At 40.5% G+C, this 23,517-nt stretch overlaps 2 protein-coding genes across 8 annotated transcripts in view; one reads left to right on the top strand and one right to left on the bottom strand.

Moving 5' to 3' along the window:
- GANC (glucosidase alpha, neutral C) overlaps window positions 1–1,594 on the bottom strand; it is a 53,809-nt gene extending 52,215 nt beyond the window's left edge. For both annotated transcript variants that reach the window (XM_073348622.2, XM_078853331.1), the window contains exon 1: window positions 1,468–1,594. In XM_073348622.2, coding sequence (XP_073204723.1) covers window positions 1,468–1,496 — 29 coding nt within the window. In that variant the 5' untranslated portion in view covers window positions 1,497–1,594. The remainder of the gene's footprint in view (window positions 1–1,467) is intronic.
- Window positions 1,595–3,285: 1,691 nt separating this feature from the next.
- Window positions 3,286–23,517, top strand: part of TMEM87A (transmembrane protein 87A) — a 29,060-nt gene continuing 8,828 nt past the window's right edge. For 4 of the 6 annotated variants that reach the window (XM_073348651.2, XM_073348652.2, XM_073348654.2 and 1 more), the window contains exons 1-14: window positions 3,286–3,531; window positions 4,566–4,626; window positions 7,019–7,116; window positions 8,438–8,554; window positions 10,626–10,679; window positions 10,788–10,841; window positions 11,904–12,039; window positions 12,915–12,976; window positions 15,012–15,195; window positions 17,014–17,113; window positions 18,499–18,592; window positions 19,927–19,995; window positions 21,278–21,386; window positions 23,182–23,240. In XM_073348651.2, coding sequence (XP_073204752.1) covers window positions 3,400–3,531; window positions 4,566–4,626; window positions 7,019–7,116; window positions 8,438–8,554; window positions 10,626–10,679; window positions 10,788–10,841; window positions 11,904–12,039; window positions 12,915–12,976; window positions 15,012–15,195; window positions 17,014–17,113; window positions 18,499–18,592; window positions 19,927–19,995; window positions 21,278–21,386; window positions 23,182–23,240 — 1,329 coding nt within the window. In that variant the 5' untranslated portion in view covers window positions 3,286–3,399. The remainder of the gene's footprint in view (window positions 3,532–4,565; window positions 4,627–7,018; window positions 7,117–8,437; window positions 8,555–10,625; window positions 10,680–10,787; window positions 10,842–11,903; window positions 12,040–12,914; window positions 12,977–15,011; window positions 15,196–17,013; window positions 17,114–18,498; window positions 18,593–19,926; window positions 19,996–21,277; window positions 21,387–23,181; window positions 23,241–23,517) is intronic. The other 2 variants (XM_073348649.2, XM_073348650.2) reach the window with 1 other exon arrangement.

Genomic DNA, 23,517 nt, shown 5'->3' on the forward strand with positions numbered 1-23,517 from the left:
CCTGAGGTGAGGATGCAGCAAGCCTCCTGTGGGGGCCAGCAATGGGGGGTAGGGAGACTTTGTGCATCCTGATCTGCCAGGTCCCAGCCCAGTGTCCTAGCTGTGGCAGGTGATCCTATTATGATGTCAGCAAGGGAACATAAAATCGCTGCCCCATGTCCTGACAACACAACTGTACCCAGGTCTGGTTTCCCTGAGCTACTTCCTACACATTTCTGCTGACGCTGCTCTGTCGCCGCCAGACTCTGGCTCACAGCCCTTCCTCTGGTATCTCCCCAGTGTCTTCCATCTCCTGGGACTGTAGGGTGCCAGTCTACTGTGTGGCTGGTCCTGGACCTTACTGAGGGTTCAGCACTCTAGTAAGGACATCTGCCTGCAACTGAGCTGCAGGGCCCTACATTTCTATTCTTCCTGCCTCGCCGCTGCACTTCTTGTAAGAGAGGTGGGGTTGGGTTAGCTGTGCCCACCAGGGAGAATGTAAGGCAGTGGTTCTCAAACTTTTGTATTGGTGACCCCTTTCACATAGCAAGCCTCTGAGTATGACTCCCCCACATATAAATTAAATACACGATTTTTTATATTAAACACTATTATAAATGCTGGCGGCATTGGGAGTGGAGGATGATAGCTTGTGACCCCCCATGGAATAACCTCGTGACCCCCTGAGGGTCAAGACCCCCACTTTGAGAACCCCTGATGTAAGGGTTCCTCCCTTTCGGGACTAGAGGGAGGCCAGTCTGTCTCACTGCACAGCTGCACATCACAAAATCTGTTTTTACCTTTTTCCTATTAAAAAAAAAACAACCTAGGAAATTACATATAAAATACCTATGTTAAAAGAACGTTATTTAGGTTGCAAAGTCGTCAAGCACTCAAAAGTTTGGACAACAACCCAACTCTTAAAATTAACCACCTAGTGATGCACATGCCTAAACCCAGTAACTGCACAACCCTATTGCTGTCACCCTTGACCTTTTCCACCCCATCCACTTCTCATTCTTTGTAATGTGACGAAATGTGGTATCATATAAAATTAGATTGTAAACTACTGGGGCAAGGGCTGTACCATTCTATGTGTCAATTCCATGGAAGTGGACCATTTTGGTTAACAAACCTACTTGATACATATTCAATATATTTAGACATCAACATGGAAAAATGTAGGCTTTTACAAATCTGAGTGTCAAGTTCTTTCTCATTGCATTGTTTTCTAATAATGTTTGCCTGCTATTTTCAGTGCCTTCTCAATATTATTCTGTAAATATTTGACCCATAATGTTTCTTATTGTATGTTAAAGAAACAATGTCCTCAAATGATGACAGCTGTTAAGTTTGCAAAGTAAAATTGAAGATGAGGAAGGGCTATGCCTGAAGAAAAAGTGCCTTTCTCTCCCCTTCCTCCCAGCCAAGCACTCTCCTGTCAGCTCAGATCTGTACGTAGCAACTGCACAATTATTTGTGTTTTACCTGCTTTCTTCTTCCTTAGCTGGTTCCATTAAACTCAGTATTTTGTGAACTACAGTGCTCTGACCTGATCTACGTCTGCCGGTAAACGTCTCCTCACCTTCACTACTGATCCTGCAGTACCAATGACAGAGGGAAGCCTTCAGCCAATGACAGCCTTTGACTGCACCTTCTCTGAAAGGATTCTGGGAAATTGAGTTCTTCTTTAGTCAGTAGTTCGTCTGAATGTCAATTTGCGTGTAAAGAATAACTGCAAATGACAATATGGCGTGACATGTTTATTAGTGTGGTGCCCAAAGAATTGGTATCAAGGTGGGGATGGAGAAGGTATTTAAAAAACAAACAGCTGGCAAACATCTACAAGCCTGCATTTTTTTTAAAGTGCTGGCAGCATCACCAGACTTGCAGCTGACAATCCTATGGGCAAACCCACAATTTATTTATAGAGCAATTACACTAGAGGCAAACTTTTCCTGCCTGCCCTAGAGGCCCCTCCTTTACAGTCAGATGGGAATTCAGTTCACACGATCATCCAGTTGTTAGTATCTCTGCTGTGATTACCAGTGAGTTCTATATTTGGGGTAGTTCTTATGATGTGGTCACTTGTTCACTAGGAAATGGACTGTGTCCCTACCAACAACTCATTTCACATAAGCCACCAAACCTCTTTCAGAGTGTAACAAGTTTGGTCATTACTGACCTGGGTTGGATTCAGTTCTCTGTATCAGGTTTATACTTTAAAAAAGAAAATGTGGTGGTGATTGGCAAATTTCTCCCACGTTTTAATGGTTTGACTGACTCTTGTGACAGTTTCTGATGTAGTCAAAAGCCTCATAATGGGATCTAAAGTTAGACTTCATCTCCTCACTCTAAGATAACTAAAACGGCAATTCTTACCCTTCTGGAGACCATTTTCTGTAAACGGACCTGCATATGGAGATTTCATATTTTAGCTTATTATTAAGCTTTGTTCTTTATAAAGTAGGAAACCAGGCCCTGTTTAGTGAAATCTAATAAAAGTAAATAAATATGCAACACAATGGTGTGTCAATGCTGTGCCCCAGTACAATCTGAAAAAGGCTTCAAAGGCTGGAAAAGTATGCTGATAAAATCTGCCCATGCCCTCAGATAGCATTGTACTCACCTATTTTTAGTTTGTGTACTTGGACTAACTTTTCCATTGCCTCATCATGGGACACAGCTAGATGACAGTGACAGTCTACCGCATGACGTTCACCCTTTTTATGATAAATTTTGTACAAGATATGCACTGTGAGGTATCAGTTGAAAATTCACAATCTGCTGTGCATTATTGTTCTGATAAAATATGTGTATCAGCATTGTATGCAGAATTATAAGATTCTTACTCCTAGGGGAATTCTGTGCCTAAAAATTCTACACCCATTATTTTAAAATTCTGCATGTTTTATTTGTCAAAATAACACTATATAATCATGCCAGTTTCAATTACTGTGATAATTTATTTCAAAATACCTGTCAGCAAGTATGTCTGTAACAATACAGACACCTGCTGTGATATAGTAACTCTACCAGGGTGGGACAAAACCACTCCAAATCGATGAAGTTTTGGTGGAAGGCCAGCACTGTGACCGCCTCATGTCACAATACAAGGAGGTGAAGTTGGGTCACGACACCGCCAGGATGAGGCGACACTGCGTGTGCGCCTCTACCCCTGGTGGGGGCGCAACAAGACGATGCCACTCAGCACATCAACAGAACCTGCCCCAAGAGGGACGTCATATCTCTGCGTCATAAGGTTGTGATGACGCATGAATACTACGTGAGAGACGCTCCTCCCCCGTTCCCATCCCCGACGCTGGCGGCAGTGACACAGCGCAGCGGGCACGCCCTGCCGCCCAGGCCCGGAAGGGGCGAGGCCCGCTCAGCGCTCGCTCGCTCGCTCGCTGCGGCAGGATGGCTGCTCCGCGGCGCTGGTGGCGGAGGCTCCGCTTAGTGCCGGTGGCGGCCCTGCTGCTGCTGCTGCTGCTGCTCCCGGGCCCGGTCGGCGCCGCCCAGCTCTCCAAGTGGCGGCTGCCGGTGCCTCTGGTGAGTGCGGGCCGGGGGGGCCGCTCCCCGCTCCATCCCGGATCCCGGGGGTGGGGCAGATCCGGGACGCGGAGCCGGGGGGGCGATGTTGCCCCGCCCTATCCCCAGGCGGGAGGGGGCTGCGGTGCGGCGGGCCCCGGCGCGGGGAGAGGCGGAGGTGTCGCTGGGGGCGCCCCGGCGACGGGCCGCCAGGGTGGCAGTGGTCTGGCAGGGCGGCGTGTGCGCAGGGCTGTCTGCTCCTTTGCTCCCTGCACTGTTGGGATTTTCCTGGGGCATGAGACTCTTGCCATCGTCTTTGCTCAGTAACATGGTCCTAGAGTTTTTAAGGTGACCTTCGAAAGGGAACAAAGTTGGGCTTGTTGGGCCCCTTTTTCATTCGATTTGTGTAGAAGGGCTGGAAACTTTTATTGTAATTTTTTGACTCATGTTTTGCATTTGTATAGCCCAGAAGACACTCTGATGCCTTTAGTGCTAGTGAACTAACCTCAAAAGAGTACAGAAAATGAAAACTGCATTTGAGAAGAGGAAGGCTTTCTTATCAGACTGCTAAACTGTGTTTTATAGCTGTTTAACGTTAGTGATTAAAACCTTTTGGTGAAAGGACATCTGTTAAAGAATCAGTTTCTCTCCACTGTCAGCCAAGTTGTGAAAACTAACAGCTCACATCCTCTGAGAAATCCTTGAGGTCTTCCAGCAAAATTAGAGAGGATCACAGCTCCTGTTACTTTTAGGGGTAAAACTCCTTTTAAAAAACAAAACCTAGACCCTTTTTATATACCACAAAGAAACAAAGTCTGATTTAAATAAAACACCTTTGCAAGATCTCCTTTGTAGGTTTGGCTGGATATGCTAGAATCGGAGGTGGAAGAATCACAAATACTAAATCAGTTAGGCGAGCTCTTGCTTAAGAGTTTGGGTTCTTTTGACTATTGTGCTTGAAATTCTGGGTGAAAGAAAGCAGTGTTTACTTATTTAAATGATCTAATGTTATCCAATTGTCTTCCTCATCTCTTTACTTTTTTTTGTCTTTGCAGGGGAAGAAATTTTTTCATTTTGGAAAGGTTCTCTTCAGCAACACCACAATTTTCCTGAAGTGTAAGTGCTCTTGGTGGATGAGTCTGTTATGCTAGTCTCTACTCAATCTAGTAGTCCTCACAATGTAGTAATACTTGGATGAAAGTGCTCGTAAAACTGTGACTTCTCCAATGATATCAAACTGGTTACATGGGTAGATGATCTGCTAGCTATGGATTAAAATCATGTGCCCATACTGATACTGTTAGATCTGTTAGCAGCCTTTGACACCTTTGATTAAGAGGTGGTGTTCACTTACTGCACATTGTAGTAGGAGTGAATGGTGCTACTCTTGGGTGGCTTCGTTCGTTCTTGGCTAAATATTTCCGGAAAGTGATATGGTAAAGTTGCTTCTCTTTTCTTTGGGTACCATAATATGGACTTCTGCAAGGATTTGTCTTGTCTCCTCTCCTGTTCAATGTGTGGGGCTGTTGGGAGGGTTAGTCAGAAGATAGGGGCTGCTGTGTTTTCAGTATGCTGATGACCTTCAGCTCTGTCACTGTCTCCAGTTATAGCCATGCTGTTGAAAGTCTAGGCCAGTGTCAGAGGAAGACTGGGGCAGTGGTGGAAGCCAGCTGGCTGATGCTCAATCTAGATAAGACAGGTACAGTTGGTGAGTTGGGGGAAGCAATTGGATAATGTGGTGAAGATGGTCCCTCGCCTTTTGACTGAGGGTATGTTCTCACCATTTGTTTACTCGCCTTCATTGGGAATCGTATGGAGTCTCCAGCTGCTGTTAGATGATCATATAGCAACAGTGTCCAGGAGAGCTTTTTACCATCTGTGTGTGGCCAGGAGACTGTGACCAATTTTTTTTTTTCCCAAATGCAAATATTCTTGCAGTGATCCTTGTCTTTGTCACTTCAAAACTGGATTGTTCCAGTTGACTCTGCAAGGGCATATAGTTGAGGTCAATCTGGAAATGTAAGGTTGTGCAGAGTGCAGTAACCTGCCTATTAACTGGTGGTACTTGGTGGCAGCACATGTTACTGGTGCTTCATGATGTGCCCTGGCTACCTACTGGTTTCCAGTGGAAGATGCTGGTTTTGATATATAAAGTCTTAATTAGGACTTGATACTCTGCTACTTGAGAAGACCTCCTCTCCTTGTGCCATACTGCTACATTTGCAATCAATGGCGGCATTTGATTCGTAGATTCCAAGCCCAGAAGGGACCATCATCATCATCTGGTCTACCATAGAACTTCCCCAAACTAATTCACAGAGCATATCTTTTTGAAAAACATCCAGTCTTGATTTAAAAATGGTCATTGATGGAGGCTCCATCACAACCCATGGTAAATTGTTCCAATGGTTAAATTATTCTCACAGTTAAAAAATTATGCTTTTATCTGACTCCACTTTGATTTAAACAAGGTGGCTGATGATAGTGTTCTTTGAGGGGCCATCAGCTCAGGAATAGGTTTTCCCCACTCATTCAAAATAGCACGAAGTTCTATTGAACTTTACAGCACCCTGCAAGATGGCTGTTTATGGAAAGAAAGAGCCTTGGAAAGAAATCAGCTATGTTGGTGAGAGGGATGGCTGGTGTTTTAGAAATTTAAGGCACGGGCGTCTAGAGCCTGAATACTTGACCCTCTTTATTTTTGTATAAATCTTATTATAATTATGAATTATGTGCATTACAGTAGTGTGTAGAAATTGGGGCTGTAAGTAAGGGTTGTAAGATTGTGAAGCATTTGCAGCTGAAATAAATGAGCAGACAAAGGGCAGGAGGGGAAACAGAGGCACATAGAAATGAAATTTTGTACATGGTCGCACAACAGGTCAGTGGCAGAGCTGTCAGTAGAACCCAAGACACATCTCCTCACTCCAAATCCAATGCCCTGTCCACTGGACTGTGCTGTATCTTTTCAAACACAAATTAAAGCCTCACAATTCCCCAGTGAGGACTCTTGTCTTTGTCTTACAGATGGGTAAACTGAGGGAGAGAGCTTACCCTGAGCTACACTGTCTGTACCTAAGGGTTAAATTATCTTGTGTATTTTGAGTTTGTAGTCTTTGTGAGGGGTTAGTACTGCTGCCATTTAGTTTGGTGCTTGCTGCTTTACAAGAATTGTCATTTGCTTTAGCACCCTGCTTCACTGTGTTAAAGAATAATTTCAAACATCTTCAGACACCCCCAAGTGGAAACTTGTAACATCAGAATGAATGGAATTCTAGTCTCCACATGGGTCACTTTGTGTTCTTTTGAACAATAGTGACTGTCTCAGAAGAACATACTTTCTGCTCTTCTGTTGCTGGTCCCTTCTTTGAATAAGCATATTATTCATTGTTTGTTGTAGTTGGGCAGGGGAGTAACATTATATATGGTACTAGTCCATTAATAGCTAGGGGAAAACCTGGCATATGAGGACTTGTTACGTTTTTTTTCTGTCTTGTTTTCCTTGTAGTTGAAGGAGATGAGAAGGCTTGTGATCCCTTGCAAGGTTATAATGTTACCTGGTACTTTAGACATTCTGATTGCTACGATGAAGTCTCCAACTTTGGGGTAAGAATCATCCGAAACTGCATGGTGGTGTGTTTTTTTTTTTTTTTTAAGTCATGGTGGCTTAGTGGATTTGAGCTTGGATACTTCATTTATATCTCATTCCTGTCTGTCTGCTGTTCTGAGGAGGGCCTCTGTACTCTGGTGGTAACTGGGAAATGCAGAGGGCATGATCCAAAGTTTATTGAATGCAAGGGGAGTCTTTCTATTGACTTCAGTGGATTTTGGATCAGGCCATTAGCTCTTGAGCTTTTACACTAATTTTCTTCATCTAGATGCAGAGGATAAAAAAGCAACGAGAAAAACCCAAACAAACCGATCAACTCTGATTAAAAATTCAAACACTTAATATTCAGTACAAAAAATTATTAGAGAATTTGGCACTCAAAGCTCAGCAAATACCTAAACTGAGGTTGTATTCAACCTTAATTCAAACCCCTATTGTATATGCTACTTACAAGTCTGTACATTGTATAAATGCATACTGTTTATCAAATACAGTAGAACATACAACTTTTCTACAACTTCAGATACTTCTGTGTAGCAGTTTGTGATAGTTTACTTAATTTTCATTCTCAGGTTCATAAAATGTACTGAATATAACGTCTTATATTAAACTCTTCTGTCCAAGGTATTTTTAATAATTTAGGCTTCCGTGTTGCTGATTTATGCTTCTCCCCTAAATTTAAGCATATAAGTAATCCCACTGATTTCATCCCAACAACATGTACTTAAAATTAACCACAGGTGTAAATATTTGCAGGATTGAGGCCTTTACAGACATGTTGACTTTTTTTTTAAACCAGTGGTACAACCTTATTTCAGGTGCAGTTGACTATTAAGCAAGTTAGCTCTGAACTGAGGTTCCTTTTATATGGTAACAAATGTTCACTATTAGTATTGTATAATATATGCCGTATATTTATAGCTTACAGTGCAACTTTCATGAAAATAACTTTGTGGACTGACTGGCGTTCAGTTATGTACGTATATAATTGTCTAAGATTATGTTTAAAAATCATGGAAGAGCTAGTTGCCACTCTCTGGTTAGAGAACAGGGAGTTCAATTATAAGATGTGTTTTGATCCCCATTCTAAATTTACATGGAAGGGGTTTTTATCATGAACATCTTTGTGATTAATCTGGGTAGATTCATTTTGTATGGACAGGATGGGAAATACTTCTTTTGTTTTAGATGTCTTATTCTCTTCATGGATGTTTGTACATTAAGGGAAGTCGTGTTGCTTTCCATTTTTTCTAGCTGCTGAAAAAAATCACTTGATATATCAAATGCCACACAAAAGTTCTATTATGTATCTGACAGGATGATCAAGCCATGTCTTATTTTGGAGCTACTTCTGAAGCACGTACGGGTTGGTCAGGATCTTATGCCATGGCTTCGCTCTTCTTCCCCAACTGTTCTGAGCTCTTCAAACCACAGGTATGATGTTGGTGAAGGCTTTGTAATCCCACCATGTTCTCTCATACCACGTACAGAGGAAAGGATTGGGATGATTCCTACTGGAACAGTTGGGCTTGTTGCAACTACGGGTGCTGCCTTAGCTGATGAGTACATAACCCCTACCTTAAAGAGGAGAAAATGTATCTTTATATGTGTGTAACAAATAACAGAAACAAAACAAATTATAACCATGATTTCTTTGTTTTGGTTTATTTAATGTTTACTGTTCAAAATCTGGCCCCAAAAAGCAGACTTAAATGGTGGAGTTTTCCATATTGGCAACATTGTGTCTACTTCATATTGGGGAATGGCATAGAGCTCTCTGCTGGGAAGCTTGTGGGTGTGTCCATACACAGAGTGGGCACTGCTTTTGGGGGGCTGTGGGAAGTACACAGCAAACTGGGCTTTACATTCCCTGCTGAATAATGCCCTCAACTTTTTTGCCAGGTGAGTGTTCAAGACTAACATTTAAATGAACATAAATTTAAAGACTAGGTGGATAGGTAGATTATATAACACACTGTCAATAAATTAGAAACTTCAAGCAACTGAAGTCCACATAGTGAAAGGGCAAAAGAGTACTTAAAGCATAAGACCAAACAAGAGGGGAAAGAGGAGGGCCAAAGTGGGCAGTTACACGTGGAGGTATGTGCTTTGTGGAAAGGAATCAAGGGGGAGTGTACAAATACACGCCCTACACCAGTTGTATCTTGCCACAGGAATCTGCACAACTCTGTTAATACCAAATGTCAGTAAACGTACTGTTTGTTTAACAGTTTGTACATAGAGAATTCAAGGAGAAATGTACAGCTTGGCATCTGTATTAGGCTGTTACTAGCTGAAACAAAGGACATTGGGTTGTGAACACCAGGAAACTTCTCTTAACTCCTGAATCTGGCGTACTAAGTAAGCAATGAGGCATAGTTAAAGATGACTGGAAAAGGATTTTTTAAAAATCATGTTTGTGCTCCTTTTTAACTACTTTGATGTATAAAGATGGCTTGAAACACATTTTAAAATACGTTGCCTGCTTTTACGTTTAGAAATATTAGAAATGTCAACTGTTTTCTCTGCTTTTACTGGAAGAGCTCTTGTGCATCTCAGCTGTGTATTAGGAGGCCATATATTAATAGAATTGCCAAGGTGGTAAGGGTGGGATTTTCAGAAGACCCTAAGGGTATGTCTACACTGCAGTAAAACACTTTATTGCTGGCCCATGTCAGCTGACTCAGGCTGCAGGGCGTATAAAATTGCAGTGTAGATCCTCAGGCTTGGGTGGGAGGCTGAGCTGGAATATCTACGTTTCAGTTTTGTAGCCCTGCAGCCCAATCACAAGTTGGCTGACACAACTGGCTGTGGCTGTAGTCTTGCAGTGTAGACATATACCCTATGTGACTTTTCCTTGGGCGCCTTTGAAATCACAACCGAAATCTTGAACGAAGACATCCTTTCTCCAAATGTGTATCAGCTAATAAACTATTATAAACAGTCTGGCAAAGACTCTTTCCCACTCAGTTGCTTAGCTTTCAGAATCTTCTGAAGTAGTAGTTTCATTAGTTCTCCAGTCACTGTACTGTCTTTCTGGGTAGTTAAGATCTGAATTTCTTATGTAAAAAACAAGCAGGAAAAAAGTCTGCAAATAGAACCCAACTAAACCCACCCTTTCAGGACTATTTTATGCATAAAGAAATAAAACAGCTTGGGTCCAACTTTTTTTCTTTGTGAGTTACCTCTAATAGGGAGGTGCTTAGAACTCTCTAAGTGGTGCACACTTTATTATGGAAATTAACTTCTTTACTCCTCAAATTAAATCTGTGGGTCCAATTCTATGAAAATGAAACTTGTTGTATTTAGTAATTCTGTCTCCGCTGTGGAGAGAGTTTGGGTTAGGGAAATGAGAGAGGGGCTTCTCCCTGTAAATTAACTCTCTGTTGCTATGTTTCAGAATGTGCTTTCTTGTAATTTAATTTTAATAGCAGAAGGAGTGCTGATATAACTTGTCTTTAAACACTTCCTTAGAAATAAATGTTCATATTTTTTTATCCTAAAGATTTTCTATAAAGAGTATATTCCCCTAGAACGCCTCTCAGATGAAAAACAAGAGGTAATTACTTTTCTTTGGTGTACATGATTTTTAAATGGGGGTGATGGTGGTGTGTGGTGGGGAAGCTTTTGGAATCTTGATTGATTTGCTGCTTTTTATGTCTTTAAGAGTTTAAAAGATAAGGCGAATGCAACAAACCACACAATGGTGGCAGAGAAAACTGTAAGTATCTGAGGATTTTAGGCATAAGGGTGGTGTGGAATATAGCAGCTCTAAATAAAAATTATTTTATATTTGCACAAATTCTTTTTAGTATGTATTAATGGTAGTGCTATTATTTTTGCTACACTGAATCTTATGGAAGCTAGATATGTTTCAGCCTTGTCATAGTGTAATAATTATGTGGAACATAAGTAATTTGGCAATAGTTCTAGATGTTCCACAATCTTTGTATGAAACATTTAGTTTTTAAGTCCATGTTCTCTCTGGATTCCATTAAAGGTCAGACTGGTGTTATCAGAAATGAAATTAAATACAATAGTTAGGTTTAAACGTTCAACACACAAATATTGGTGTGTGTGATTGATATATATCAACAGATTTTATATATATATATTAACAGATTTTATCATTGATAATTTTGTCTTATTAAATATCTGATTTATTGGCAGATCTGAGTTGTAAGCATGAGGGATGTCCCACAGGCAACAGTAATTTCTACAGCAAATGATCAATATGGAAGATTCTTACTCCATCTCAATAACCTTTGGTGTTTCATGTTATACAATTTGAATGGCTGCTATCAAAGCCAAAGAACTCTGTATAGTTCTGTTGTTGCTGTTGCTTTCAGAGAGTAAGAAGCAAAATAGTCTTGGTGAATGTGTGTTCGTTGAACTGAATCCAGGAAAGTCTTTTTCCTGACATCACTGTAGTTTTTGTGGTTGTCTGTCTGATTAGCTTTACTTTTAGTGCATTGTATATAAACCACAATTTTTAGGAGCCTGGCCCTAGTGTGTTACAACTGTGAGAACAGGTTGGAGATTAAATGAAAAGTATTAATACAGGTCCACTAGGTGGACAGCTCCCACTGTGTTATACATTCATATTGTTCATATATTTCCCAGCATAAGGGCTTTGGGGGAGAACATCGTGGTTATAGCCTCATCTGTGAATACTGTGCCTGCTTAAAATCTTTTCAGGAGTCTTATCAGAAGACGTTAGTTTTGCATTAATCTGATTTGCTCTGTGTTGGTCTGTACGTACATCTGGAAACTTCCTTTTCAGGCAAGGAATGCTGTGATCCAAACCCAGAAAGATGGGCCATATATCTTCATTGTGCAAATTGGGATTTCAGCCTTGAACATGAAAAGGAGGGAGATAATGGCACCGTCCTCTGATCCAAAAGAGAGTCTCTTTACAAGTAAGCTGTATATAGCCATCTTTCATTCTCATTTATTTTTGACTTATTGAATGTTCTTATCAGACATTCTTTATGTGCTTTTATGTAATATACACTGTGCAGCCCAGTGTCAGTTTAAAGACTTCCATCTTCTATCTCACACACCATAATATTCCCAATTACAGCTCCCCTCAGCCTAAGGCAATAGATGAGCCATGCGTGGTATCAGGAGGATAACAGCTTTGGGCTTTGTCAAACTAATGGTAGAAACTATCAAGTCCTCAGTAATTCAGTTCTGAGTATTGTCCCTCCACGTAAGGATGTTGCAAGAACACCCAACTAATATAGTTGTTTATAGTAACACTCTAAGTAACCAGGCCTCAAGTGGTGTAGAGCATTGCAAGATCAAAATTAACACCTTGCAGTTGCTACTAGCAGTGCCTTGGAACCATGTGCACATCTTTGAGGGAAATACTAAACTCTTTAGCATATCTTAAATTAAAATGTTTATTGGCATGACATTTGTTTTCAAAGTGGCTACAGTGCATAGGCAATTAAGAAAAAGAAGGAAATTCAAAATTAAGACTTAAATGTAGTCTTGAACTTGCCCTAGTCTGCACAGGCTCTTCATAGCACAAATTAATATAATTTACTTTTCACTAAAGAAGAATGCTATGTATAACGGGGCATGTCATTTTTGAATACAAGCATGTAATTCATTGTTTTATATAAGGCTTAATCTTTTATTGTGATTGAAGTACAAATTACATTTAAGAGGTGCTGCACTATGTAAAGATTTGGAATATCTCTGTTATCGTGTTGATGTCAGAATTAGGTGGTTATTCCAGTTCCCTGCATTGTTTCCTGTTCAAACCAGTTGGATTGTGTTTTGACAGTGACTGTGGAACTGAAGGGTCCATATGAGTACCTCTCTCTTGCAGACTATCCTCTCATGATTGTAAGTAAAACTGGCTTTCTTTAGTTTGCCTACGAAGTTGACATAAATCCCAGTAAAATCTTTTCTTGAGCAGTGTAGTCAACCACAGTGAGTTAGTGGCTCAGCATGAATAAAGAACATTGTTTTTCATGTATTTTTCCCTACTCTGCAAAGTTCAGGAATTAGCATGTTCCAGTATTAATTTTTTTTTTCTTGTCTGAGTGCTATAACATAGCTGCTGTAGACTAGTCATGCCAGAGGGCAACAGTATCATTAGTATAGTTATCCACTCATGAATTGCAACTTTCAGTACATACTCTCCTGTCTTAGCTCATCTGAGGAAACTCACTATTCTTTATTTTTGCTTAATGTTACCATTTTGAGTGTCCTTGCTTTCTCTGCTCTTTTGTGGTAGCCACCCCCTACTGTTCTTCGCTGCCATCAGACAGTGATAGAATAACTCAGCTTCTAGCTGACTCAGTTCTTAGTTGTTTCTTTCCAGGAGGTGAAGTGCTTTCCTAATGGCTGAAGAAGTAAAGAGACTTAAACAAAATGTTCATTCCCTTTATAGAGACCTTGGGAAAAGACTGACAAAAAGTAATATCTTTAATGCAATGGTCTCTGCTACTGGGCGGGAGTAAGCAGTAGTCTCTGGTTGTGATTGAGATGCTGCACACTTCACTTTTTGCAGAAGTAGGAAGCATGCAGCAGAATTTTCTAAGGCTCATTTATTCTGTGTGAGTGACCCAATGTGAGCGATCCAGGAAAAGGGCCTTTAAGTCTGGAGGGCACCTTTGATGGAGGGTGAAGCTGCTGTGGCTAGGTCCTTCTATTTGAATTGTATGAGTAACCTGGACACAGAGGTGTATAGGGAAGAAAATCCTATCCTGATCAGGAAGTGAGTTGAGATTCTGCAGTTAAGTCTCTCAGTGGCCTAGTTTAAAAACCAGTTCACTGCAGGGAGAGACTGCAGTTGTCCCCATGCTGTCCCACGTCTTCGTTCTGGCTGTGTAGCTGATCCATATTGAGTGGCCATTTGTTTTATGTGCTTTACGGTCTTCATCCTCCTCTTTCTTGCACATTAAGCCTCAATGATCTATTGGAAGTTCACCATGATCTGGTGTGGTGTTCTGATGTTTCTAATCCATCAAATAACTTACAAAATCTGTTTTTCAACATGTCAAGTTTGCTTCTATGCAATGCATGTCTGAAAGATCTTGACGACTTTACTTAAGTCTCTTAAACAAGTCACTTTGGACCTAAAACATAGCAGAATGTTAGTTTGAACATCCTTTTGTGATAAATTTCTGAGGCTTTTTCTAGGTCCTGTGTCTTACTCGCCTCTTTTGAATGATCTCAGATTTGGTCAAAAACTGTTTTGTTTGCTGGCCACATGTGTCTGAAGGTGATTTTGGGACTGGGGGAAATGACCAAACAGATCTGTAATGAAAAGCAAGTCTCTTTCCTACCTGGGAGGGGAGGGTTCCAATTATCACCCCGTAACTTGTGCTTTACAGAATGGTATGAGAGATAAGCCTGCCTCTTACATTAAATCTTTCCACGATAGATTCAGGGAAGCTTCTGAAATGTCCCTTAAGGGTGGCAGAGAAGTTTGGAACTACAAGAACAAACCGGTGCAAGGAGGGTAATGTTTCTTGGTGTTTGGGGGATGATTTGTACAAGTGCAGATTCTGATTGGAGTTTTTTGAGGCTAGTGATATTTGCTTTACTCCTTTGGAAGAGTCTGCCGAGAATAAGCTGGGAAGTGCCTCTAACATAAGAATGGAATCACTCAAACTCAATTTAATTGATTCCATCTGCTGGCAGTGAGAAATTTATACCATGCCTCCAGACTGTTACAGAACCTGAGGAAAGAAATGTGAAGTCAACCTTTTTTTATTTTCCAGCGTAGTTGGATATAGACATTTCAAAAGCTGCTGTGCTTTACCAAGAAAATGTAGCTGTATTTATAATCCATGCACTGTCCTTCTATGGAAATGGTATTGGGTCTAACCATTCTATTAATCCCTTCCTTGTTTCCCTCCTGATATGGTAGTTTTTCATGGTGATGTGTATCGTGTATGTGTTCTTTGGAGTTCTGTGGCTTGCGTGGTCAGCCTGTTATTGGCGGGACCTCCTGAGGATCCAGTTCTGGATTGGTGCGGTTATCTTCCTGGGAATGCTGGAGAAAGCAGTCTTCTATGCAGAATTCCAGAATATCCGCTACACGGGAGAATCTGGTATGTACCAAGAACAACTTTCAGTTATGGGTATATCTACGCTACAGTCAGAAGTGTGACTCGGCACATGTCAACATCCTAAGGTAGCTTTGATTTAGCCACTTGAATAATTCTAGCTGTGTAGCTGCGGCACTAGGAGCTGTACAGGCTCTTCCGGGGCCCTACATACGTATTTGATCAACTAGTATGTGCTGCTGTGGCCTCACTGTTATTGTTTGAGCTAGCTAGATCAAAACTAGCTCTACATATTCTGTAGTCACCTCTCTGATTGTAGTGTAGTCATACCCATTGTCCTGGGCAGGGTAAGGTAGTAATGACTTACTCGAATATATAACTAATTAGGTAATGTATATGCAATAACTCTTTGATTAGTAGGGCACCTCAGAACAAGGAATAAGTAGTCAACATTTTTGGGTTCTGTTTCCAATTATGCCACAGGCTCTCTGGATGACCTCTGCAAAGTTAGTAAACTGAAGTCTTCAGTCTTCATTGTCCCATCTGTAAAAAGAGTAATACCTACTTCATAGGGATAATTGAATCTTGTTTCTAAAGTGCTTTGACGTTCTCTGAGACTTAACCTACATAGCACATTGAATTTGTCTGTATAGGAAAATCTTGCTAACAATAAAGATAGTGAAGCACTGGAGCAGGTTGCCTAGGGAGGTTGTGGGATTCTTGTCATTGGAGGTTTTTAAAAACAGATTAGACAGATAACCATCACGGACAGTCTAGGTAGACTACTTCCTGCCCCAGTGTGGAGGGAAGGACTAGGTAACTTTGAGGTTCCTTCCAGCCCTACATTTTTATGAATCTATAATGTTGTGTTCTAGAAAATGCTTCAAAAACATTTTAGGATCTGACTTAAACTAATTTAAAGCTGATACTTGTGCTGTTTTGCTCACCCTTACATTCTTATGTGTTAGAGAAGTTTGTGCTATAGTACATCAGGAAGCCTTAAAACACAAGGTAATAGATCACAAATGCCAAAGCTAGATGCAACAAGTTGAGTTATAGACAGAGCTGGGTTGTGAATTAATGGGTTGTGTGACTTGCTTTGGGATATGTGACATTTCACCTATCTAGATCACTAATTATAATCTGGCTCACGCTGGTAGGAACCAAAATTAATTACTGTACCAACTCACTGTCGGATTGCAGTTGAAACTGATCGGAGCGTGTTGGGTTCTAGGTGGGATGCACTAGCACAGGGCTTCCCACCAAGATCTTAAAGAAGGATCTAAGTGAGTGAAACTACAGCATGATCTAACAGAATTTTTACATGCAGCCGTCCTGATCCACAACGTAGAGGATCTTGTTGGTTGGCTACTTGGGATGCTATTAATGCCCAGGAGATGCTTAAGGGCTACATTCAAAGTATTTGCAAGAAGGAATGGGGAAGGGCATTACTATATTTTGGTTTCTGCATGAGTTAAGATCATTCGGTATTCAATCTGATTTAATTATTTGTATATACCTTGTGGTGAGGTATGAGACTGAAATAACATTCTTCAGTTCATCTCTCGGCTAGAAGATACTTAAAGGTAGGTTTTGTCTAATCTACTTTATGTAGACCATATGCATACAGACATTTTCTGAGAAAAAAGGTTTCTCATTAACTCCTTTGGTGCTGAATGAAGTATTCAGCTCTTCCTGGAAGCTTGCTCCAACAGTAGATCATAAAAAGATTGATGCATTTTACTGTGCCTGCATTTCTTGGAATAGTCTTGACCACTGTAGTGTTGCTATTACCTGCAGCACTTATTCAGAACCCGAATTACACATTTAGTAACCAAGTTTCTTGTGCTTTGTTCTTGGTAGTCCAAGGTGCACTGATACTTGCAGAGCTGCTTTCTGCAGTGAAACGTTCACTGGCTCGAACTCTGGTAATCATCGTCAGCCTGGGATACGGGATAGTCAGGTAAATAACAACCTCATCTCATGTTACAGGCTCAACACGTTTCTTTAAAGTGGTTAAACGACATTTGAATGTTATTAGCAAACTTGGAAAATGGATGCTGCAGTGGGACAAAATGAAGTCAAATGTTAAATAAAAAAATTATTGTAACCAAAAATGGAAAGAGCATTTTAAAGAGAGAGAAGACAAAAATCTTTCTGTGGTTCAATACTCTTCTCAGATTGGAGACCCTGTCAGTGAGGAAGCTGACCTATCTACCGAAAAATGACATTTCGTAATGCATATGAGCTTAAATAAATGTTTCTTGAGAGTGTTAAAAATTAACCCAAAGTTTAAAAAAAACATAGCTGCTGACAGCCCTAAGTAATGGATTCTGTTAACACAGTCGCTCTCCATCATGTAGTCAGGTGCGTGTGAAGGCTGTGTGCATGCATGATCAGATACTACTGTGCAGTGAATATAATTGAGTACAAAGTGCTCAGTGTCCAGGAGAGGAAAATATCAGCAAGTGGGTGAGTTATGGGGAATGGTAGAAGTGTGATCGATCATTCAAAATATTTTCTTTAAACCCTTTAAATGTGGATAGTAACGGGACTAAAACAGGTAGAGAGAACTGTTCTTAAGTGCATTTGCTGAATCTTCTTGATATGGGAGGGAGTATGGAGATGAGTGGGTGGGGACGACTTTAGATACCCACTTCAGGGAATATGCAGTTCTGGTTCTGATCTTTTTAAAGAAAGATATGGAAAAACTAGAGAGGATGCAACAAATGCAAAAGGATTAAAGGATAAGACCTATGAGGAAGGACCAAATGCACTAAAATGTGTGTAATCTAGAGGGGACAGAACATGGGGGACAAAGTTTGGCATAGAGATCAGAATAACTCTAATAAATGAAGAAAAGTATTTCAGAAGACAATAGAACCAAGATTAAAGGAAGCCAAGAAAGGAAAATGTTAAACTAGATTTTGGGGATGTTATGGTTCTTAGGCTAGACTGAGATTAATCCATTATCTCTCACAATGAAAGTCTAAAACTTTTTTGAATGTTCAAAAAGCGGTTAGAGAAGACCACTTCTGTATGTATATTATAAATTCCCATGAAGCGTGAGACAAACTTTTTCTGTGTCTGAAATTAAGTCTGGGTCTTGAAGTGGTTTTTATCTTACACATAGTGTGTGAAACTTTCATTGTACTGTACTCTTAAAATCACACCTTTTTAAATTCAAGCCTGGACAAAGCCTAATGTGACACCATGAGCCTAGAGCACCAAAACAAAATAACTTCCTAGATTTGTAACTTGTGATGAGAAACCTTGAATCATGTGCCTTTTGCTGAGGTGTGGTTTTTTTTTTAGCTTTTTTCACTTTTTTTTAATATTTCCCTGCAGGCCTCGTCTTGGAGTCACTCTTCACAAAGTAGTTACGGCTGGAGTGCTCTATTTATTATTTTCTGGCATGGAAGGTGTCCTTAGAGTCACAGGGGTCAGTAGACGCTTACCTATGTTTTCATGTGTGCCACGGATGTAGCAATTGTTGGTCTTATGTGTGATTACGTATACTGTAATGTAGTGAAGGATCCTTGGGCTATGCTACAATAGGGAAATTTGGAGAATGAAAATTCCCAGTGCCTTAGGGAGGAGAGAAGACAGTTGTGAAGTGTTGTGGAGAAGGCTTTATTTTTCCAGCTATTTTACCAATTTCTTGCCATGTCTCCTCCCCAAAATGTAATTCTCTGCAATGGAAAATAATTTTGGTGCTTTGAAATAGGAATACTTGAAAATAAGTGGAGTTTTTGGGTCCAGAATTGACAAGGTTTTGAATTTGTGCCTAGTAGTCAAGGGAGGTTTCACTGGGCCTTGTGCAGGGGGAAAAACATGCTGGCAAATAGAAATGGATGCTCCTTGCAAATTTTTGAAGCTGCATATTTTAATAGCCCGGTGAAGACTATTTTAATTCTTAAAAGCTTTTATTGTAGTCATTTTTGAGGTCGATGGGGTTTGGCTTCACAAGGACAATATTTGATCCTTTAATTTGGTTTTGCACCTGACTTGATAGAATTCTTGGGATAGCTTATTTTGACTTTGTCTCTTATTTGGTACCCTTTCAGTTTTTCTATGGCGCTATGGCTCTGATAGCAAACTTGGGTCTATCAGTGATTGATGCCTGTATTATTTTGTGGATATCCTTTCAGAAGTTGCACAATATGGCTAATTTTTCTAGGAAATGTTCAGTGCCTGGTGCGGAGACCAGTACAAGTGAATTTCTTAACAAAATAACATCCTAAATGAATTTTTGTGTATGTGCGAGAGGACTGTTGATCACATCTTGTATGTTGTCTCCTAGTGGGTTCCATCAACTTGTGCCATTTTGTTTAAATTTAGTGCTCAAAAGTGGAACATGTAGTCTTTGGCACCAACACAGTAAAAGGCTTACCTGCAAAGATCTATAACAAACTTTCTGTAAGAAGTGTTATTGCAGCGCAGCACCATCAAGGCTGTCTGCTCATTAGGGGTGTCTGCTCAATGAGTTACTTACCTACTCTAAAAACTTACTTCTTGCCATATCAGTTGCTTGTGGGGATCAGAACTGTGTGGCGTTTTCTGCTTTTAATAAAATACTCTGTCCCTTGTGTTGAACACTTAATTCAAACCCTCTGCTTCAACAGCAAGGCATAGGGGCTTAATAGCTTTCCAGTTCTGTATTTATGTTCTCTGATGGTAAAATGATAACCTGGGACTGAATGCTTGATGATTTTTGGTGTGTGCTTTGCTTTCCCATTCATCTTGTTCTCACTGGGTCTTTCTCTTTATCTCTAGGCACAGAATGATCTTGCCTCCTTGGCTTTTATTCCCCTGGCTTTCCTAGATACTGCCCTCTGCTGGTGGATATCCTTCTTCACTGTTTAATTTGGTGCAGTGTTTTTTCTTTGGAGTTTGGTCTTCAGGGAATCTTTCCGCAGCAAACATTTTTTGCCATATTGAATGACATACCATCTTTTTGTCGAACAGCTACCATAGGCCCTGTGGCCTAAGGGTTCAGGTAAGCTCTATTTCCATAACTCATGTAACAAATTTTAAATTGCCAACAGAGGTTTGTGAATGGGTTTTGGAACAGGTCCTAGCCCTTACCATAGTGAACATGTAGTTTTTGTGTTGTGGTGGTCTCTGCTTATTGATGTGAGTGTACTCTAAAGTTGTATTGAAGCAGTATTCAGAACAGCAGCTTTTGGACTATGGTCCGTCCTGACCTTACTGAGAGTATTTTTGTTTGGGAGTGGTTTGTTTTTTTTGGCGGGGAGGGGTGGTTTTGAGTTTTTTGGTTTTGTTTTAGACTGGTAGAAAACTCTTTATTTTAACACTAGTGCTAAAATTTCTTCTCAGAACTTACAGGTCTCATAAAGTAGTTTGGGGACAAGAAAGAGTTAACTTTTTAAGCAGTTTTCTCAGTCATTTGTTTAAATCTCTTCCCAGCCTCCTCTTCCACATTTACTGTTTGTCTTCTGCTGCGCTGAGACCCTTTGAGTTTAGGACTTGACTAGGTTTAGTATAAGCAAAGATCGAGATTTAGTATAAGCTCTTGAAACTACCAAACCTGAAAAATTAGGATATGCCAAAAAGTTCACCTTTCCCTTTCCAGGCCAGGGCAACCCCCTTATTCCTCTTACAATGATGTCAGTCTTTTGTCTTAAACACATGTTTGATTATTGTACAATTAAAATTGCAGGAAAGTAGGTAAAGACAAACATGGATGTGCTGTCCATTTATATTAAAAACATGACCAGGTTTTAAACCTATTTTTCTCTTCTCAAAATGCATGTTAAGTTTTCCTGCAGGTATGAACTACTGTAGTGTAGTTGTGAAATTTTGCATCAGGCTAGCTTACTGATGTGGTGATATCAGAGTACTAGGCCTGGATGGAGTGGGGTGACATAAAAGGATGGGTATGGAAAACCAGTTGTAATAAACCACTGTTCAGGAGCACTGCCGCTGGATGACCTTCTGCAGTGCAGGAGGGCTGGGTCACCGTGGCTGTGCTGTGGTTAGGGAGGGTTGCAGGGGCGCTATGTCTGTATGGCCTGACAGTGTTGCTTGAGATGTGTACAAAAGCTGTATCCTACTTGTTATCAAGAACTTGATTCTTAAGCTTGCTTTCCTTGACTTGCCATACATATTCATCAGCCTGACTCAAACGATGAAGCTGCTAAAACTGCGGAGGAACATTGTGAAACTCTCTCTTTACCGGCATTTCACCAACACTCTTATCTTGGCAGTAGCAGGTGAGCTGTGGGTTCCCTTCCTCACTAAATAGTGCACTTTCCAGGTATTATGGGGCTGGTTTAGTTTACTAAAGCTCTGCTTTGGGTCAGTTTATTGGCCTTTGGCATTTCAGTGTTTGCTCTTGAACACTCAGACTTGCATAGTGGTGGGCTTCTGCCAGATTTTTTCTGACTATCCATAAACAGTAGCTTCAAATTAGCATTTATCTGAATAAGCTTAATAGTTTTTTGAAGTTTCTTTTATTATGGTCCCCTTTCCTCTCCCACCTCCTCTCCCCAGACATCCTCATGCTTCACTAGCAGCAGCATCCCATGCTGAAATCTCCTGCTCAGATGGGTAGTGGCTTCCTCCAAGACTTCAGTACCACTTTGTACTGGTTAATGGGGGCTTTTAAAATGTGTTATGGCTCCACCATGCTGACAGCTTAATCTTTGAGCAGAGTGGCTTTGTGAAAAAGAACATCTGCTCATTTTAGAAAAGAGAGGGCAGGCTATTTTTGGACGGGAAATTAGAATTTAAAGTTTGTACCTATTTGCATCAAATAAAATCCAGCTAACATCAAGGACATACCTAATAATACTACCAGACTCCATTTTTCTTACCCACCCAAAAACCCTATCCAGGCAGTGAGCAGATTGCTATTAACTCAACTCCCATAAGGGACTGAGATGTTTGAAACTTGTTTTAGAAAATGCGCCCATTAAATAGGTGGGTTTGGTTGACATTCTTGGCAGCATCTGAAACTAAGCTGCTCCAAAATACAACCAGTATTAAAAAAAACTCCATCCTTTAAAGCCCACTATGGGGAACGCTTAGCTTCTGCATTAAAACTTGCTTTTGGCCCAGGGTAATAAGATCTAAATTCCAGGAATGGTAGGTGGGAGGCTTGGTTACTTCATGATCAGATTACAAGTACAAAATATTTTAAAGAGGCCTGATGTCTTTGAATGCCAATATCCTAATCTGTCTCTCTAAAAGAAGGAAAGTAAGATGAGCATGGGAAATGCAGGTTTGAGGTTTAGCTCAGACCTTTTTACTTGAAGAGATAGAGTATAGTATTTGAAGCCTCTGATCTGAAATATCTTGACTTCTTGTCAGAACCAGTCGGAAATTGACCTTAACTTAACTTTTATTTTTTTCCAAAGGCTGATAAATTGAGTTACATGCAGTTCACTCTGAAGGTCTTTGGAATGAAACCTTGTACAGTATCAGCAGAACCTTGTTTTTAAAATCATTAGATTCCTTGGCATTTTTCATAAGATCAATGGGTTTTCTTTGTGTAAGTCACCAATCTGCCATGCAATGTATTGTGTGCCAATTGATTGCAAGTATGCTTGCTTGAGGTAACTATTCTTCACTATTGCTGTGGATGTAGCTTGTAAAGAACTATAGATTTCATAAATGTTAAACTGTTACATTGTCTAGAATGCTGCTAGAATTAAGTTATGTAATTCTTTAAAAAATAGTCCCATGGAGAAGAAGGAAGTAGTGGGGGATCATTCCCTGCCATGTCTTGGACAAGCATGCTTTGGGGGAAACAACAACATTGAATTCAGCTCTCAATTTCAGTGGCTGAATTAACTGATGTGAGATGACTTCCGCAGAATCATCGTCCCTTTGTGATTGGAAGAAAAGGATGTAACAGGAAAAGTTTAAACCATCAACAATTTACTGTAAAAGGCTTTTGCCTTTGAAGTCCCGGGGCATGATTACTTAGTTCTTAGATACTCTAGTGGTAGAAAAACTCTGACTTACTGGTTTTATCAAGTTTTTTTTTTTTTTTTTTGCCTTCAGCATCTATTGTATTTATCATCTGGACCACCATGAAGTTCAGGCTGGTGGATTGTCAGTTGGTGAGTTTGCATCTTATACCTAAGTGGTTTCCATGATTACGACTTCCTTCCTTAAAAATCTGGATTTGGAGGTAGAGGAAGTAAGGTTGGGGAAGCTGGCAGATGCTCTTCCTGTAGGGTCCACTGTATGCTCCTCCACATGAAGGGAAGTCTTAATCCATGGAAACTTATAGCCTTTGGGGAGCCGTTTAGAACAGAACTGCAACTTTACTCCTTGTCACAGGTGTTTCTAGTTCACCAGTGTATTTTAAAAAAAAAAAAGACTGAGGGCATGGAT

This window comes from Lepidochelys kempii, chromosome 6, assembly GCF_965140285.1.
Source record: "Lepidochelys kempii isolate rLepKem1 chromosome 6, rLepKem1.hap1, whole genome shotgun sequence".
Classification (NCBI taxonomy): Eukaryota; Metazoa; Chordata; order Testudines; family Cheloniidae; genus Lepidochelys; species Lepidochelys kempii.